At 35.7% G+C, this 15,014-nt stretch overlaps 1 protein-coding gene across 1 annotated transcript; it reads left to right on the top strand.

The window, feature by feature from the left end:
* Window positions 1-2,232: 2,232 nt before the first annotated feature.
* Window positions 2,233-5,475, top strand: LOC136026325 (macrophage mannose receptor 1-like). The gene has a single exon (XM_065702749.1). It carries the CDS (start codon window positions 2,248-2,250, stop codon window positions 3,205-3,207), a length of 960 nt encoding a protein of 319 aa, XP_065558821.1. The 5' UTR covers window positions 2,233-2,247; the 3' UTR covers window positions 3,208-5,475.
* The last annotated feature ends 9,539 nt before the right edge of the window (window positions 5,476-15,014 follow it).

The raw sequence follows: 15,014 nt of genomic DNA on the forward strand, positions 1-15,014 counted from the left end.
TGCACTGCATTTCTTATTAATTTCTTTGTTAGTGGCTGGATTCATCAATTTAATATTAAAGTGATAGCTGTCGGCTCCATCCCAAAAAATGATAGGATATTGTAGGGCATCGTAGCATCGATGAGTTTCCGCAATTCTTAACAACTGAGCGTTTCGCTTATGAAGAATAATATCTCGAGGTAAAAACTGATCACCGACCATAACGATTGCCACTTAGTCAATAGTTGGAGCATTGTATCTACGCACATGTTGGCCAGGAGGCGTTTTGTCAGCGGAAATAACAATTTTATGCGTATTAGTAGGCATCAAATCGTGGCTGTTTTGAACAGACGCACTAAATTATTATTTTCGTGGAAAAGATGTTGCAATGGGGAAACGATTGTCCTTTCAACGTTGGGAGAAATTTCGCAACTTGCATCCAATTCAGAATTTCTATCACTGATGAAGTACAATTGTAAAAATTTATAATTCTCGCCTGAGAATGGTAGAAGGGACCCTGCTCTATGATAAATTTGCCCTTTTACTTTGAAAGTAGACATAAATGTATCTTGATTTTCGATTTGGGCTCCAAACGACGTCATTTGGAAACATGAGTTATATTTTCTGATTTGTGATAAAAAACGCTTAGATTCTGACGTAGTTCCAGTAAGGAAAGTCTTCAATGGCTCTGGTGGTGCAGCCAATAGAGGAAGTTTAACTTTTCCCGAGGCGCAACACATTCCCATTGTTTTACCATTGAATTTCAAGGCCTTGCAATAGGGACAAATTTTAGACATAGTCCCGATTTGAACACATCTACTCAAGCTATAATCATCGACTGGGCTGTACCTGAATGCCAGGCGATAACTTTCAGGTTGCTCTGATTCCTCGGCATGCTTTCTTTTCTTACTTTCTCTATCAGCAGCAAGCCTGATTTCTTGCTGTTCTTGTGATTCCTCGGCACGCCTTCTTTTTTCACTTTCTCTTTTAGCAGCAAGTCTGGTTTCATGTTACTCTGGTAGTTCCTTGGCATGCCTTCTTTTTTCACTTTCTCTTTTAGCAGCAAGTCTGGTATCATGTTGCTCTGGTAGTTCCTTGGCACGCCTTCTTTTTTCACTTTCTCTTTTAGCAGCAAATCTGATTTCGCGTTGCTCTGGTAGTTCCTCGGCACGCTTTCTGTTCTATCTTTCTCTATCAGCCTCCAGCCTGTTTTCTTGCTGTTCTTTTGATTCCTCGGCACGCTTTCTTTTCTTACTTCCTCTATCAGCAGCAAGTTTTTTGGCATAGACTCTTTGAGCATCTTCCTCGGCTGTTGCCATTGTAAGTTCATCAGTCATTTTACAGTTAAACATTAATAGATTTCCCCGTGAACGCATGTCTTAAATACCTTTAATGACATCACCGTCATAACAAAAATGACGACAACTAACTTCATGACGTCAGTCAACACACAAACATGACGTCACCCGACAGACCCAAACACACAGAGACAACTTATTTTTATATTTATACTATACTGAAGAATACTGAAGAATGAATCTTATCTTATTTTTGCTTATTTGAAACTAGCGTTAAAGCGTATATCAACTGGTATGTTTAAGCTTAACTTAGTGAATCAGTAAATAAATTGTAAACTTACCCACTTGACTGTGTCACAGCTCTTTCTTAATGTTACTTTGGTACTAGTTGGGATTATATACTAACCATTATTGAGAAATAGTTACAAAATACCTACAACCACAAAAATTACTTAACTTTTGTCAATATGATAGAGCTGTATAGTCTAAAAAACAAGAGATGGCCGAAGGGGTTAGAAAACATATTGACTATAAGCCACTCTGATAACAAGAACAGAGCTGCTGGACCCGTCATCAGTGTGGGTGTTTATTCTTGTGCTCAATTCGAAATTGCTAAGTTTATGACTGTTTACCATGCAAACCGAGGTACAAGTAAAGAGACAAGTCATCAAATGGAGGGTAGTAGGAGATCTTTCAGAAAACTAGCATTGGTACCACATCATATTTATCATTGAGAGGTTGTAAGTTTGCCCAACTGGTGCTAGAACTCACACAAAGGAAGTATTTTGGGATTTTTAGAGTGGTGCTAGCAAATGTTTTTAGCATCTGCAAAATACAAGTAATTTCTGGGGGCATTCGTAAAAAGAAAACTAAGAAGACATTATATAAAAAGTTTTAATGATAAAAAACTCGAGCAACAAATTACATAAGCAAATTACTCTATATATAAGAAAAATATTGTAAAAAGTCCATGATAAACGTGAAGGTTCAGTGCTCAGTAGAAAATAACTATCATCAAGTATTTATTCGTAGTAAATTTGCAACTTTTATTCTTCTTTTAGTTCAGAAGCATCCAGACTCAAAAAACGGAGCATATTGTGCAGATGGATGGAGCCTAGTTTGCAGCAATGAAAATGACTGTAGCTGCTTTCAATACGTTGACGGCTACGTTCGCTACGAAATTGCTGAACAGATTTGTAATGGTTTCGGAGGAGAATTACCCTCAATCCATTCAGAAGATAAGAACAAGTTTCTTTACGTGTTTCCAGACGACTTACGACGCGGTGCTTGGATAGGACTGAGAAGAGTTAATAATTCCTTTATATGGGTGGATGAAAGCGATTTGAACTATGCCAGCTGGAACGATGATGCACCCACAAATGGGGCCAATTCCAGTGACTGTGTTCATTATGTTGGATACGAAGACGAGGGCTATATCGTGCCCTTCAAATGGCGTGATAGTCCTTGTACTGAACTACGACCAATATTCTGTGAAATGCCACTTTCTAAACCAACAACTACAGTTCCACCACCTACAACGCAGCAACCCGATCCATGCCCTAATAACTATACAGAAAGATGCTTCCAAAACAACGTCTGCTATTGCTATTCAGTCAAACAAAAAATGTACTGGGGAGATGGGATTGCTGCTTGTAGAAATGAAGGAGCTGATATGATTTCGATACACTCCAGTGAAGAAAATAGCTTTATCCGGGAGATAGCAGGATCAGAAATTGTGTGGATTGGTTGCTTGTATAATTCAACATACTGGGTGGATGGCACCAACATGAATTATGAGAACTGGCTCAGTTCCTATAATAGTCACAATTTAGGATATATGAGCTTTGAGTATAGTGGATATTGGAGGGGGTCTATAAATATTGGTGAATATATGACTGTCGTGTGCAAGAAGCCAACGTATCGCAACTAAGTAAAAAAGAAAAACATTACACATACATTTACTATGGAACAACTTTCTAGCTCAAAATGTTTGAAATAGAGTTAAATATGAAGTTTTTTTGTAAAAATGTATAGTTAATTTTCAAAAGACTAACAAATTAAAAAAAATCATAATTGAGTAATGTTCTAATTTTTGCTTTAATTTAATAAGAGGAAATAACTGAAAAGAGGCTTGAAGACCAATAAAAATATTTCTAATGTGTAAGAAATTGTTTGGCTCCCAGACCCTGTCCCAAATAACTAATCAAGTCATTTTATCCTTCCATAATAAGGTAACGTGCCTGGAAATTTCAAGTTAATCCCCCTATCGCAACTAACCAAAATAGAAAAAACATAACACTTACGTTTACAATGGAACAACTGTCTTACTGAAAACTGTTTGAAACAGAGTTACATCTGAAGTTGTTTTAAATATGTATAGTTGTATAATTTATTTTCCAAGGATACACAAATAAAAAAAAAATCATAATTGAGTACTGTTCTAATTTTTGCTTTACTTCAATAAAAGGAAAACCGTGTCCCCCTAACCGTGTCCGAAGCAACTAATCAAGGTCATCTTACCGTCCCATCATAAAGCACAGTGTCTGAAAATTTCAGTTTCATCCCCCTAACCACGAGACAAAACAGGGAAGACCTACAAAAACTGTTTATTTTAATATGTGAATATAAAGAGTTTCCGCAGAGAAAAGATTCCTCCTCTCCTGCTATCAAATTTAACATTTGTCTCTGTACATAAACTACCCCAATAATGGTATTTTCTTCAAAAATAAGAATTTTACCTGAAAAATAATGTTTTCTTAGTATTTAACTTTAAAATATCGAAAAAAAACCATAACGACTGGATTATTTATGTCGCTAAAATTGGGAGTCTGGTCCTCTACCGACTGAGCTTGCCATTCCTGTTAAGTGGTTTCACGCCTTTTTTGCGTTAATGTATAAAAAAATTGGTTTTTTATAGGATATAGTTAGGGACCCTTAAGAATCACCAAAACAATGGTTGGAAAGAGACGTCTCTATATACTGTTTCGGTAGGTTTTCCATGTATTTGTAATATTGTTGTACTCTAGCTTTTTAGGTTCCACGTTTGTCTGAATGCTCAACTCAAAAAGACTTAACCGAACCAAATCGGAAAGAAAAACCAATTTTTTGGCTCGAGAAATAATTGAAATACTAGAATGCATTAATCTAAAAGTACCTAGGATGCTAACATAAATTTTTATTCTTTTAAATTCATAATTAGCGCAATGATTTTGCAATAGACATTTGAAAGTGGTGTTTTTTCCTTTAGTTGCATTTTTATTGTTGGCATGAACATCAAAATTGCACCATGCCATTTAAATGGCACGATAGTCCTTATACAGTACTGTGAAAAATCCTGAACGAAGAGTCTTTCAATAATTATAAATATAGTTTCACCCAAGGGTAGTCCTATAAAAGCTACATCTGTCCTTTCTGTTTAGTACGATTGGCCAGACAACACATATATATTGTCTATAATTACACATAATTATTGATGGTAATCACCATCAATAATTAATTGAAATCAATAATTAATTCAATAAATAATTGAAACTCAAAACGAGCAGAAACTAAGAGGAATACGTCTGATGCCCCCCCCCCGGTGCCTTCTAAAGACCAAAAAAATCTTGCACTTTACTGAAAATAACCGTTGTTTAAAGTTTTTTGTTCGTTATTTTGAGCTATGTGTTTTTATTTCTCTTTATATCAAAAAATAAAGATAAGGAAATCACCGTTATAACCAAGACAACTGAAAAAACTCAATCTATATATATATAAAAATAAGTTGTCTGTCTGTCTGTGGATCTGTGGATCAGGTGACGTCATGTTTCTGTGTCGACTGACGTCATGTTTTCGACTGACGAAATTACGAAATTACATTGGGACACAAATGACGACCAGGACACCGGCACATAGGGAATATAAATGACGACCGGGACACTCAAAGAGAAAGCGACCGGGACACAAGGAATGTTCAATTAGCAATTACCATCAACAAAACACCGTTAACAAACCATCACAAATGACGACCGGGACACAGGGAGTATAAATGACGACCAGGACATAAGTAAAAAAAAAAACTAAAAAAAAGGTAAAAACTACAAGAAAACTAAAAAGAAAAAAAACAAACTAAAAACTAATAAAAAAACTAAAAAAGCTAAAAAACTAAAAAAACTAAAAAATAAAAAAAACTAAAAAAGGAAACAAAAAGAAAAATAAAGGAGAAAAACAAAACTAAAAAAACTAAAAAGAAAAAACAAACTAAAACTAAAACTGAAACTAAAAAAATAAAAATAAAAAAAAACTAAAAAGAAAAAAGAAAAAAAACTAAAAAAACTAAAAAAATGTAAAAACCAAAAAAACTAAAAAGAAAAAAAGGGGAAAAGTACAAAAATTTATTTCATCATTTACCATTTCAAAAACGAATGTATATACAGACTGGGACACCGGAATACAAATGACGACCGGGACACAGGGAATATAAATGACGACCGGGACACAGGGACACAACTACAACGGGGGCGCCGGGGGGCACAGGGGGATATATAAATGACGATGGGGACACAGAGAATGTTCGATTAGCAATCACCATCAACAAAGCTCAAGGGGAATCATTAGAATCATGAGGTATAACTAAAAAAAACTAAAAAAAAGGCAGAAAACTAAAACCTAAAAAAAATAGCCATTCAAAAACGAATGTATATACAGACTGGGACACCGGGACACGAATGACGACCGGGACACCGGGACACAAGGAATATCAATGACGCCCGGGACCCTCAAAGAGAATTCACAGACTGGGACACCGGGACATAAATGACGACCGGAACACATGGAATACAAATGACGACCGGGACACCGGGGGGCACACGGGGATATATAAATGACGACGGCGACACAGGGAATCGTCGATTAGCAATCACCATCAACAAAGCTCAAGGAAATCATTAGAATCATGAGGTATAGATCTGAATACGGATTGTTTTCCCATGGACCATTATATGTTGCATGTTCAAGAGTCGGTAAACCTGACAATCTATTTATATGCACAGACAATGGGACAGCAAAGAATGTTGTATATGTTGTATATATTTAAAACACCAAAATGTTGTATAATGTTGTATTTAAAACACCAAAATGAACATGCTGGAGTAGTCACTCGGTGAGAGAGGGTGTCAGAACGGAGAATGAAGGTCCCAGGTTCAAATCCTGGTTAGGCTAAAAAAGGTAAAAAACTAAAAACTAAAAAAAACTGAAAAAACTAAAAAAAGGCAAAAACTACAAAAAAAACTAAAAACTAATAAAAAAATAAAAAAGCCGAAAAACTAAAAAAACTAAAGAAACTAAAAAAAGGAAAAAACTTAAAAAACTAAAAACTAAAAAAAACTAAAAAAAAGGAAAAATGAAAAATAGAAGAGAAAAAGAATACTAATAAAATTAAAAATAAAAATAAAAAAAAATAAAAAAGATAAAAAGCTAAAAAAAGTAAAAACCAATAAAAAACTAAAAAGAAAAAAAGGTAAAAAACTAAAAAAAATTTCATCTAAAAAACTAAAAAAAACTAAAAAAGGTAAAAACTAAAAGAACTAAAAAAGTAAAAAAAAACTAAAAAAAGGAAAAAACTGAAAAATAAGCGGGATATAAAACAGGGGGATATAAATGACGACCGGGACACCGGGACATAAGGAATATAAATGAATCAGAAAATACAACTCATGTTTCCAAATGACGTCGTTTGGAGCCCAAATTGAAAATCCAGATCAATTTATGTCTACTTTCAAAGTAAAAGGGCAAATTTATCATAGAGCAGGGTCTCTTCTACCATTCTCAGGCGAGAATCATAAATTTTTACAATTGTACTTCATCAGTGATAGAAATTCTGAATTGAATGCACGTTGCGAAATTTCTCCCAACATTGAAAGGACAATCGTTTCCCAATTACAACATCTTTTCCACGAAAATAATAATTTAGTGCGTCTGTTCAAAACAGCCATCGATTTGATGCCTACTTATACGCATAAAATTGTTATTTCCGCTGACAAAACGCCTCCTGGCCAACATGTGCGTAGATACAATGCTCCAACTATCGACGAAGTGGCCATCGTTATGGTCGGTGATCAGTTTTTACCTCGAGATATTATTCTCAGGGTTTCCACCACACGTGCTACAACTAAAAATAGGCCTACCAATAATACTTTAAAGAAATATAAACCACCAAAGCTTTGCTATGGCACTCGACTTGCCGTAAAAAAAAACAATGGAAAACCTAATAGAGGCCACAATCTTGACAGGGCCTTTTGAGGGTGAGGCTGCTCTTATTCCTCGCATTCCCAAGATTCCAACGGATCTGCCTTTTCAATTTAAAAGATTGCAATTCCCAATTCGATTAGCATTTGCAATCACCATTAACAAAGCTCAAGGTCAATCATTAGAAAAATGTGGTATAGATCTTAATACTGATTGTTTTTCCCATTGACAATTGTACGTTGCATGTTCGAGGGTCGGTAAACCTGACAATCTATTTATATGCAGCGACAATTGGACAGCGAAGAATGTTGTATATTCGCAAGTTTTACGCAGTTAATTTGTATTTTATCTATCTATCTATCTATCTATCTATATGAAAACAAGTTGTATGTATGCATGTTTGTTTGTTTGTAAAAAGAGCGTTTGCATATGATGTCATTATTAGTACATACGGCTTTGTATATGCAGAGACAATGGGAAAGCCAAGAATGTTGTATATTCGCAATTTTTACGTAGTTTAACTCCTGCAGACGAAATGAATGCTTGCCTAAAAAATTCTAATTTATAGGCACACGTAAAAATATTAAAATTAACTACAAATATGCGTGTCCGATTGCAAAACGATGACTCTGGTCAAACAGTAGACTCAATTTCAGGACGTATATAACTACCTGCTGATTTCTGTAATTTAGTGACGTCCAAAAATGAATTGATTGAAAAAGTATTTCCGAATATTCTAAAAAATTATAAAAATAATAAATGGCTAAGTGAAAGAGCGATTCTCGCACCCAAAAATATAGACGTCCACGAAATCAAAAATATTGTTTTGAACAAGATTCGAGACCAGACAGTCCTTTACAAGTCAGTCGACACAGTTTTGGAACCAAATGAAGCGGTTTATTATCCATCTGAATTTTTAAATTCCATAGATCCTTCAGGGTTTCCACCACACGTGCTACAACTAAAAATAGGCGTACCAATAATACTTTTAAGAAATATCAACCCACCAAAGCTTTGCAATGGCACGCGACTTGCCGTAAAAAAAAACAATGGAAAACCTAATAGAGGCCACAATCTTGACAGGGCCTTATGAGGGTGATGCTGTTCTTATTCATCGCGTTCCCATGATTCCAACGGATCTGCTTTTTCAATTTAAAAGATTGCAATTCCCAATTCGATTAGTATTTGCAATCACCATTAACAAAGCTCAAGGTCAATCATTAGAAAAATGTGGTATAGATCTTAATCCTGATTGTTTTTCCCATGGACAATTGTACGTTGCATGTTCGAGGGTCGGTAAACCTGACAATGTATTTATATGCAGCGACAATTGGACAGCGAAGAATGTTGTTTATTCGCAAGTTTTACGCAGTTAATTTGTATTGTATCTATCTATCTATCTATCTATATAAAAACGAGTTATGTGGATGCATGTTTGTTTGTTTGTAAAAAGAGCGTTTGTATATGACGTCATTATTAGTACATACGACTTTGCATATGCACAGACAATGGGAAAGCCAAGAATGTTGTTTATTCGCAATTTTTGCGTAGTTTGAAACACATATATAAATCTATCTATATTTACAGGTGGGACACAGGGACACAACTACAATGGCGCATAACTAATATGGCGCGTAACGACTTACGCGTGCGGGGGGGCTTGGGGGGGGGGCGCGAAGCGCCCCACCAACTAGGTGTTGGGGTGGCGCGAAGCGCCACCCCAACAGCTAGTATATATATATATATATATATATATATATATATATATATATATATATATATATATATATATATATATATATATATATATATATATATCTATATTCACAGGTGGGACATAGGGACACAACTACAATGGCGCGTAACTAACGTGGCGCGTAACGACTTACGCGCGCGGGGGGGCTTGGGGGGCGCGAAGCGCCCCCACCAACTAGGTGTTGGGGTGGCGCGAAGCGCCACCCCAACAGCTAGTTATATATAAATTGAAAGCTTAATATATACACAGATATTCAATCCTAAAAGTCAGAATGATTTGGACTTATGAAAGTTCTTAAGCTCGAACTGGCCAGACATGACAATAAACAACAAAGAGAGATAAAACTCTACAAAAAGAAAACTTCAAACGAGACGACGGCCAGTAGAAAGGAAGGACTAAAACAATGCGGATATTTCGCCTGTATCCAAACAAGGCGTCCTCAGCTCAAGATAAAAACTAAAAGAAAACTAAACTAAAAGCAAATAAAAACCACCACCAATAATAATAAATACAATTGTCGCTATTTATCCACGTAGGGAAAAGCAGCTATTTGAGTTACTTCAATGAGAATCAAAGAGCAAGCTGAGGACGTCTTGTTTGGATACAGGTGAAATATCCGCGTTGTTTTAGTCTTTCCTTTCTATTGGCCGTCGTCTCGTTTGAAGTTTTCTTTTTGTAGAGTTTTATCTCTCTTTGTTGTTGATTTGGACTTATCAAAATACAAAAAGGGGAAGTATTTAAAACACATTTTGTTTTCAAATGCAAAGAATTTAAATAAATAAATAGTTTTATTCCTCACGCCTCTCAATAAAAAAATTTCCACATAACTGACACCTTTTGAAAAGAAAAATGTTATGGCAGGGCGAAGAGCGAATCGACTGCAGCACGATTGCCATTTAAAGTCGTCCTATGTTGATAGTCTAGAGATATGGTATGTTTATGTTTAGGCTATTGGAGAAGGCTTCCAGTGATTTTATCTTTTCGTCTGGGAATGGTAGTTTGTTCCAGATCCTGATGACCCAGGGTATGAACAAATGATGGTAAAAATTAGATCTTGCAATCTTCATCTTCATAGGCTCCAATTGCAGACTATGCGATCTTTTGTTGCTTTGGGGAGTTATTTGAACAAGCTTGTCTTTTACGTTACCAAAATTCTCATGAACTATCTTGAAGAGGGCTTTTAAGTCTAAGATCGTTCTTCTTGTCTCAAGTTTATGGAGAGTGAGCCTTCTTAGAGCTTCGTCATACGGAAGGTTTCTGAATCCTTGAAGTCCTTGCAAAAAGTGTTTCTGGACTCGTTCTATTCTGTCAATATTCTTTTTGAGATATGGTGACCAGATGACAGTAGTATTCAAGCTGTGGTCTGACGTAGCTTGTTTATGCTGAGATCTTTGAGTGAATGTCAAGGTATCGTAGGGAGTGAGTGAGTAGCCAGAGAGTTTTTGATGATTTACGCACAACCACGCTGATCTACTTTTCTGGTTTGAGGTCTAAGCTCAGAATTACACGAAGGTCCTTTTCACAGGTAGATTTTGTCAGGTCAATACCTTTCATTTTGTATGAGTACGTAGGATTTTGGCGGCTAAGATATACGACAGAGCATTTTACTACATTTGGTGAAAGTTTGCTTTGGATTTGTGATGATGCACTAGCTTCTTCTAGGAGCTTTATATCGTCTGCCAACAGGCCGAAGACCGTTTGGGAAATGGCATTTATTCAAATGTCTATGTACATGACGAACAAGACTGGGCCGAGAACACTACCTTGTGGGACGCCACTGGTTGCATTTGTGGATAGTGTGTCTGCAACCTTGACTGCTATTTTTCTATCATTCAAGTATGCTGGGAGCCCATTTTTTAGCTATCCCTTGATTCCATCGACTTCTAGGCAGTGGATGAGTTTTCGTAAGGATATTCCGTCGAAGGCCTTAATTAGATCGATTAGGATAATATCTATTGTAATCCCACAGTCCAGGGCAGACTGGATGTAGTTTTGTATAACTACTATTTGGGAAACAGTAGAATGATTTTTACGGAATCCATGCTGATGATCTAAGATGAGGCTGTTCAATTCGAAATGCAAGTTTAACTTTTCCACTGTGACCCTTTCCATGATTTTCAGGAAAGGTGAAGCAAGGCTGATCGGGCGATAATTCTCCGAGTCACTCCGTTTCCCGTTTCCTTTGAAAATAGGTGTTACATGGGATAGCTTCCAGGAAGTAGGAAACTTGCATTGCTCGAATGAGATTTGGAAAAGTATTGCCAGAGGTTCACATAGCTCGTCTCTCACTTCTTTCAGGATAAAGGACGGGATGCCATCAGGATTGAGTGCTTTTGACCCTTTCATGCCCTTCATTGCTCTTACAACACTTCCTGGCGTGAAGCCAATGCTGTGAATCTTCAGAATTCACGTTGCGTGTCAACACTGCTCCTTTAGTTTCTGCTTTTTTCGAGTTTGACTCTGTAATTTATTACAGTTTTTGTTCATGTTGGGTTTCAATTGTTTATTGATGGTGATAAGAATGAAATGTCAATTAAAAAAAAAGTTTTCATAACAACCTAGTTATGAATATATTTTATAACAATCCAAGGTCAACTTTCTACTTCAAGAGCAGAGCAGAATCAAAGATTTTTTGGCATGGGCTCACCTTGGTACTCGCTAGGGATTTGTGGAATCCCTGGTGTACCCCAACCAATGCAATATTTGCCACTAGAACAAGGAATGTTCTGCATACTGCTCCTTTGGTTTCTACCGGTCGTTAACACATGAATTTCATATGCTAGGTGCTGCTTCAAGTAGAAGAAGTAGGAGAAAGTATTGTGTCCCAGATATTGGCACCGTGAAGGGATATGCATATATTTCAAAACTTTGAAAAAGTCATAGACGTTTTTCACTCCAAAACAATTTTATTATCAAACGCCTCATGCGGCTATACAGATCAGTAACAGTTCTTGTCTATGCAAAATTAAAAAAAAAAGTATTAATGAAACTCGAGATAACATAAACTAAAGTCAAACTAAAACCTAAGACATTAAAAATTTTTACTTTCTGAAAAAAAAAATTCAAAATAAACTTTAAAATCAACTACGAATAAAAACAATAATGAATTATAACAAAATCTCCAAAAATTTGGTTAGTTCAAGATGAGATGGCTAGTTCTAATTCAGAATTTGAAGGAAAATACAGATTAAATGCAATCAGTAACTGTATTAGCGATATCTTTTTCATCTATAAATTTAGGAGTATTTTTGGCTGCGTGGATGTGAATGAATTCTTTCACTTATATTTGTGAGCGGGCTAAAGAAGCTAGGTATCTATTTCACACACTCCTCCTCCTCCTCATTATATTCAGAAATCCACTACATACTTCCTCCATTGAGCAAACACCTTGCTTTAAAAATTTTCTCCCGGCTTCTTCACATCCCATCCACAATTATACACAAAGATTGATGCTATTGTTAACGGACTGGTAAATTACAAGGAGTGGAAGGAATTGAAGTCAGACCAGAGACTGAATAATTTTTATACATGGAAAGTAGCCAGAGATGTCAGACATAATAACAAAGCTCAAATTACATTAAAGTAGAAAAATACTGTCGATTCATGTGGTAGATGGGTCAGTAACTTTAACACTGTCTTAGTACATATTAAGTAAGTTTAGAGTAAAAAGAAAGACACAAATGTTCTGTTTCTGTTCAAAAATGACTCGCTTGTCCCTAGTACATATAATTAAAAAGGCAGAAGAGACCCTAAAGAGAAGAACAAACTGAAAATTCAGTCTGAATCAATTGACAGTATTATTTTATGGGTTTCTTATTTATCATTTCGTGGTTGAGATCCCAAGGACGAAAATTCTCTTGCCAAAAATTTTACATAATAGGAGATAATAATGCAAAGGTAAATTCTGGGGATTGGAGAAAACATTGAGAGGAGAATTGCTTCGATATGTCTCGATAGCTGTGTTTACTTTACTCAGACCTAGCCTTATCCAAATACAGTGCCTGAAAAATACTATTACTACTGCTGCTGATAACAACTCACTGCAACCACAAGCCATTTGAGGCTAACACAGCTAATAATGCTCCTTTTCCATTCAAATATATCCAAATCTTACCTCTCCACACCCTGCCAAAAATTTATGCTCTTTAATTCTCACGGACCATTTTCTTGGTGGTTGGATAAGTCATAAGTCAATGAGATTTGGGTAAAAATTTGGATATTTTGGAATTTCTTTAAAAAAATCTATAATAGTAGAAAGCTCTACTGGTAAATAGATGGTAAATAAGATGGTAAATAGCCAATTTACCATCTAAATTAAGTTCAACATGCTCCCAGGCTATAGACAATAGGCATTTGTGTGAGCGACCTGCAGTTTTCATCTGAATAACAATGACCTTGATCTAATATGGGTTAGAACCACACCAAGCTATTCATCATTAAATAATTCAACTAACAACAATGAGTTTTTGCATGGATGCTTGAGTTTTTCCTTTAAATTAATCCTGTTCCCTACCAAAAAAATTAGATGTTCAAAATATAATCTTTGGAATCGAAATTAACGATATTTTATTCTAAAATATATTGAAAATAAAAAAAAAATATTATATATGTTTTATTCCCAACCTTAAGGAGGACAGGCCGCTTTCCCTTCATGGCCTGACCCCATCCACCCTCTAGAAAAAAAATTAACGATATTTATTTCCAAAACTTATGCGAGCTGACTCCTGACTCTCCATGGCCTGATATCTCCCCCCCCCCCTCGAAAAAAATATTAACGAAAATATATTCCACAACTCATGGGATTTAACTCCTGGTTCTCCATCACTCTACCCATTCAATACGAAGACCGATTCTTAACGATAATTTATTCCAAAATCAATGCGAGCTGACCCCAGGCCTTCCATCACCCGATCCTCTACTTCCAGAAAGAATTGCTCAAATTATGGCCTAGTAAAGATCATAAGGTTTCGGTGTTTTATTTTTTCCAGAGACAGAGACAGTTCATATGGAAGAAATTTTCATTTAAAATTAGAGGGGGGGGGTCACTCAATAGGAAATTGGAAGTGCTAATGCTCTTTTAAAAGTTAAAAATGATCAGAGGGCAACTAGTCCCTCAGCCTTTTTATCAAAATGGTTATGGTAAAAAATTTAAGATGGTTGTTTTATTAAAAATAGTTCATATGCAGAAAGTTTTCAACTCCTTTATTCATGAAAGACATGTGCGACTTTATGAGAAAATACTATTATTTCAGTCACGATAAAGGGAAAGACAGAATCCCCTGAGAAAGTTAAAATAATTAAGCATGAACACGATCTATATGTCACTGCATTTATCATTGTTGTTTAAAAAATTTGTTGTTAAAAAAGCGACAAACTCCCCTTCCCTCTTCATATTTGAGAATTAATTGCACAGAAGTTTGTCATTTTATTGCTTCATGTTTAGAATAGAGCTTTATAAAGATAGTGGCATTTGTTATGGAGTTGAAAATGAATGAGAAGATAGTATCGATGGCTGTGAGAAAGTTTGAACTGGGAAAGACAATATTGATTATGGGCGGTATTTTTAACTTTTATTCCTTTTTGGTGCCCACATCTGCCACACTAGGTGTTTTACAATATATGATATCAGAAAAAGTAAGTAGATTCTTCTGCATACGTTCGTGCCCTTCAGGGTGCAAAAAAGGGATACAGCCTACTAATTTAGGTACTCTTATATTTGTAATAAGGAAGAATAAAATACTCCTGATCATTTTCAG

The sequence above is a fragment of the Artemia franciscana genome, chromosome 4 (genome assembly GCF_032884065.1).
Source record: "Artemia franciscana chromosome 4, ASM3288406v1, whole genome shotgun sequence".
NCBI lineage: Eukaryota > Metazoa > Arthropoda > Branchiopoda > Anostraca > Artemiidae > Artemia > Artemia franciscana.